General features: G+C 41.5%; 1 protein-coding gene across 1 annotated transcript; it reads left to right on the forward strand.

Annotated features, from left to right (window-relative positions):
* The first annotated feature begins 704 nt into the window (after window positions 1–704).
* On the forward strand, window positions 705–2781 carry LOC117783932 (glucose 1,6-bisphosphate synthase). The gene is made up of 2 exons (XM_034621503.1): window positions 705–1689; window positions 1751–2781. The coding sequence occupies exons 1-2, from the start codon at window positions 771–773 to the stop codon at window positions 2695–2697; spliced, it is 1866 nt and encodes a 621-aa protein (XP_034477394.1). The 5' UTR covers window positions 705–770; the 3' UTR covers window positions 2698–2781.
* Window positions 2782–5635: the final 2854 nt, after the last annotated feature.

The raw sequence follows: 5635 nt of genomic DNA on the forward strand, positions 1-5635 counted from the left end.
ATGTGGCAGTTGCAGCAGGAGCAGGAACATGGTAGTGGCCTCGCATCTCCTCTAATGTCACGTCATGGGGGGTTTCCACCCACACCACCGACTGATAAATGTTGCATGCGCCTGTGTAACCCAATTACCGTTGCAAATTACTCACACTTTAATGGAGGCATGCCAAGTTTGTAGCAGGTAACACGGCCGCTTGAAAGGGCTTCGGTGGGGGCTCGACAGGGCCGGGAGAGGGGGACTCTAGACTTGCTTTGCATAATTGATGACAAATTGAAATCATGTTAATGTTTCTCCTGGAATTGTGTGTGTATAGCTGTGTGTGTATTTATTGGTGTGTGAGTGTGAGTAGGCATTAAAAGTATCGATATTTATTGCAACCAAAAAGACAACTCTTCCTATTTTGCAGCATCTCAAATGCTTCTGCACAATTGTTGTTGGGCGTTGACCATAAATTCATCAAGGAGCCAAAATCAAATTGCCAATGGATCAATTTGTGGTTGTCAGTGCTTAGCCCAACGTCCATGTCTCCCCAAGGACGTATTTGGTGGTCGTAAATCGAAATGAGCTTCACATAAATTTTCAATTGGTCAACTCGGACAGGAAGTGGAAATGAAACTGGACGTGCAGCTGAACGTGTCGGATAATGCAAATGTTGTGGCCTTAAACTGTTTTGGGAACATCTCCTGAAAGAGAGTTCAAGCAGTTGAGACTAGTTGGCCATCAGTTAGAACTCCTTAAGTATTTGTAGTCTTTTCGAAAATCAAAATTTCAAGATGCTCGCACCTAATGTTCATGTTACGCCAACGGAGCTGATTAGCAGCCTTGAATTGTCAGGTGAGAAGGAGCTCGACGAGCAAATCAAGAAGTGGATCCTGTGGGACAGGAATGCGGCGACGCTGAAGCAAGTGGTCGATGCCGTCAAGGAGAAGGATTGGGAGGCTCTGCGGACCCGTCTTTGTCGCTATAATTTCTTTGCAACGGCAGGAATGAGATCCGGAATGCGAGCGGGATTTGACTCCATTAACGATCTGGTCACAATAGAAATGGCCCAGGGGTTGAGCCAATATCTGCAGGACGTTTATCCCAATGTGGTCAAGCGGGAGTCACAGGGTGTCGTCATCGGCTACGATGGACGCTACAATGGCAAACGCTTCGCCCAGCTCATTGCGACAGTCTTCCTTAATACCAACTTTCGGGTGTGTCTCTTCGGTCGAATGACTCCCACTCCGTTCGTTTCCTTTGCTGTGGTGCACCTGAAGTGCCTGGCCGGGATTGCGGTCACTGCATCCCACAATCCAAAGAGCGATAATGGATTCAAGGTCTTTTGGAGCAACGGTGCTCCCATTAACATGCCTCATGACAAGAACATACAGGACGCCATGATGAAACGCATGGAGCCCCTTCCTTCGTCCTGGGATCTATCGGTGCTCGACGATCATGCCCTGCTGGTAGATCCCTTCCGCGAAGTCTATCCGGCGTACTATGAGGCCATGAAGAAACTTCTCCCGTACACCTTTGTGGAGACGAACGAGTGCAGTCAGCTGCGTTTTGTCTACACTCCCCTACACGGCGTGGGTTTTCAATATGTCCGCGAGGCGTTCTATCAAGCTCGACTTAAACCTCTCATTCCGGTAGTACGGCAAAAGGATCCGGATCCCGAATTTCCCACCACTAGTTTTCCAGATCCCATTGGTAAGAAGCCAAATTACTAAACTTGCTAGCACTTAAGAGTTTAAACTTCCTTTAATTGCAGAGGGAAAGGATTCCTTGAACTTGGCTATACGGAAAGCTGAGGAAGAGCATTGTACGATTATTTTGGCCAATGATCCGGACGCGGATCGTCTGGCAGTGGCTGAGCTTGACCCAAAAGGCAGATGGAAGGTATTCAATGGCAATGAGCTGGGTGCTCTGCTTGGCTGGTGGGCCCTGGAGAGCTACAGGACCCGAACCACCAAGCCCAATGTGCCCAACTGCGTGATGTTGGCCAGCAATGTTAGCTCAAAGATTCTGGCAGCCATGGCCAGAGCCGAGGGCTTCATATTCATCGAGACGCACGTGGGCTTCAAGTGGATGGCCAACAAGGCCTTGGAACTACAGGGACTTGGCCGGACGGTGCTCTTCGCTTTCGAACAGCCAATTGGGTATATGTTCTCCCTGAATGTACCGGATAAGGACGGCATTAATGCTGCCTGCCAAGTGGCTACCATGGCCAGCTTTTTACGAAGCACTCGCAACGTGACATTAATCGAGAAGCTGCGAGAGATTTACGACACATATGGCTACCATGCGACCATATGCAATTCTTTAACCTATGACAAACCCAAAGCAATAACTCAAATGTTCGATAAACTGCGCCGTTTCGAGGACAACCTGCCCGGCACATATCCCAAATGCATTCTGAACGGTGAGTTTGAGGTTGCGAGCGTGCGAGATCTAACCACAGGCTTGGACACTTCATATCCGGATCGCAAGGCTCGCCTGCCCTCCATTCCCAGTAAGCAGTTTATCACCTTTACCTTCAACAACGGCATGACGATCACCTTCCGCGCCAGTGGTAGCGAACCCAAGCTCAGGTACTACTCGGAATTGTTCGGTCTGCCCGAGGAGAAGGAGTGGGACGAGATCAATGATACGCTGCGTCGTATGACCGATGCCGTTATCACGGAGTTTATCCAGCCCTCTCAGTATGGCTTGTCCTAGATGAAAATCAATACTATTATATTCATTATTCTTTGATAACATTATGAAATTTGCCAAGTAAAGTCTTTAAATTATGTTCCATCACTCAATGGTAAACTTATTGTATACGGTGAAGTCATGAGAGTGAAGTCTCTCGATTTCAGAGACCAGCACATAACTGATATGAGAATTTTTGGGAGTTGAATTAGTATAAATTCTTCCAGTATTAGTCCAAAAAGTTTCGTATTTGAATTGAATATGGTTATTTCCACAGAGAGGTTTACTGCAGCCAACATCTAAAAATGGTTCAAAAACTCACATCTAGTAAAATTTGGTGCCAGAAACATTTTTAAATTACTTAATTTACGATTATTTGTCAAAATATATCATCCTACATCCAAAAGCTTATCAAAATTCTAAGAAAGTACTTCAATCTTAATTAAAAGGCTTGTTAATGATTAAAGAATATTAAATATAATTTATAAAAACTGCATTGAGAATATTTTAAAAATGTTCGCTTTGCAATATTTCATTTCATATCTCAAATTTTTGCATTTTACCAAATTCGACTTATATTTCGCGTGCGTCCGTGAGGCTGAAGTATTATATTTGTTATGTTTTTGTATAAAATCAGAAAGAGAAATATTAAATATATAAAATACAATTATAGCCGAGAGAATTTATAATGAACCTTTAATGCTGCTCATCAAAGGATACAAATAATACAACTTTAGTCTGATACGAATTAAAAAAAACTTGAATTTTTTCGAGTTAGGTAAATTTTTAGAGTAATGGCTTTTTACACTCGGAAATCTCCAGATCAACTTCATTCCGCGGTCGTTTTGCTTCCAGTGTAACTATGTAGCTCTTTATGTTTTAATTATACCCGTAAGTAAAAGGGTATATTGTGTTCGTAACAGGGAGACGGAGGCATCTCCGACCGTATAAAGTATATGTATTCTTGATCGGCATTAACAGTCGAGTCGATATATCCACATATTTCTCCCCGTCTGTCCGTCCGTTCGTAGGAACAAAAGGATCTCAGAGACTATAAGAGATAGAGCAACCAAATTCGGCGCACAGATTTCTATAGACCCCACGCAGTTCAAGTTTGAATTAATTTTTTGACACGCTCCCTTCCGCCCCCGCCAATCACTAAAAACCACCACACCAACGGTTTTTAAGATAATTCGGTGTTTATGGTAATTAACGTAATTTATTCTTATTATGTATTATCCCACTGAATCGCAAAGTAATACAAGACATTTTTTTGAAATACTTTTATATAGTATTTATTAAAATAAGGTCGATTTTCTCGACTATTGGGCTTCCGACTAGCTTCTTTTTTTAAGTTTTCGATTATTCAAGCTGAATTTTCCATTAAGACTACTGATAAAATCTCGTAAATAGCAGAAAACACACTTATTTCAATGAAGAGTTTATAAATTAGACATGTTCTATAAATAAATACATAGCATTTTTTTTAGTTTTCTAATTCTTATTCTTGAAACCTAGGATGCTTTCAAATTAAACTTATTGAATTTATTTTAATTCAGTTTGCAATGCAATACATTTTAAAATTTAAAATAGTCTATATCTCTATTATTACTCAATATCTCTAAAATTGATTTTATGTATTAATTAATCGAGACTTACTCATTGAAGTTCTCAATAATGACTTTAATATTCTAAGGCCGTGTCTTCGAAAAGTTTATTAAACTGGGAGACATATTTGCATAAATTGAATAAAATAAATAAAACAAAATTAAATGAATTTATTTATTGTGTAAAATATACAAGCATTTATAGATTGTAATTGTACATATATGTTTAAGAAAGTTACTTACATACATTGTAACTTGATATTTATATAAGACATCTTATAGACGGGGAAGTGCGTATTTAATATTCAAAAGGATTCGCTGTTGTCCTGTTAGTTCTCGTCGACTCGTATCAAGATACTTTTGCGGAAAGTAAGAAACGTTGACAGCTCATTAAAGTGTCGGGAATAGCGAGGAGGGGTCCACAGAAGGCCAATTATGCGTACAAAGCAATTGTCCTGTGTGGCTTGGCTCATAAGGGGTGGTGTTAGCAGGGGGGTGTCGCAAGGTTGTATTTGTTTGCCTCCGAGCATACATGGATATCTGTGCGAAAGTATCTGCCAAGACAAACACTGAAATTTTATAGTTCGCTGCCTAATTGCACTCTGGGGGAGTTTGAGCTTGTTTTTTTTGTCTTTCCCTGTCTCTCTCTTTCTCCTACTGCTTCTCTCGTTTATGGAGCAAGTTGTAATCGCTGACGATTGTACAGAATCAGCAAGTCGGAAGTATAATGAAAGCCGTGATTAAGACCCTGAGAATGAGAGACATAACATACACATATGACCGAATAGACAGATATGTTGCCCATATGCAACTGCCTGGAAGTTTATGACGTGCGGGAGGCTTAAACGATGTCGGTGTAGGAGTATTTGATTTTCAGGTCAAACGGAATATTTCAACAGCTTAAAATGAAGAAAGTCATGCGTGGCGAACAGGTGAAGGTAAATACTGTGGGCTCCCAAAGGTCGACGCCAAATTTAACTTGCAAGTCAAATTTTAAGCAAAACAAAGACAAGGGCAAAGGCAAATGCAAAGGCAAATGCAAAGGCAAAGGTAATGAAAAAGCAGAAACCAAACCAGGGGGAGACTGTTTGACATCCATTTGGAGACGGTGCTGGGCACTACGTTTGCCGTCTTCTGTCAACCATTAAATTTCCCCAAAATACAAACTGGAAAAATATCCAACGCACACGCATTAAATATTAATCATTGTCGACGAGGCCGCCAATTCCATTTCCAACTCCTTCCGTTTCCCTCTCTCCAGACGCACTCCCATTTCATGTGTTGTGTGTGTGAGTGTGTGTGTGTGGACTTGTATTTGTGGGCGGGTTGCAGGTCTTATTTGGTTAGTGAAGATA

The sequence above is a fragment of the Drosophila innubila genome (assembly GCF_004354385.1).
Source record: "Drosophila innubila isolate TH190305 chromosome 2R unlocalized genomic scaffold, UK_Dinn_1.0 1_C_2R, whole genome shotgun sequence".
Taxonomy (NCBI): domain Eukaryota; kingdom Metazoa; phylum Arthropoda; class Insecta; order Diptera; family Drosophilidae; genus Drosophila; species Drosophila innubila.

Coding starts and splice junctions, on each gene's coding strand:
- LOC117783932 (XM_034621503.1), top strand. CDS start 771: ATGCTCGCACCTAATGTTCATGTTACGCCAACGGAGCTGATTAGCAGC. Junction 1,690..1,750: donor TAGTTTTCCAGATCCCATTG/GTAAGAAGCCAA, acceptor CTTTAATTGCAG/AGGGAAAGGATTCCTTGAAC.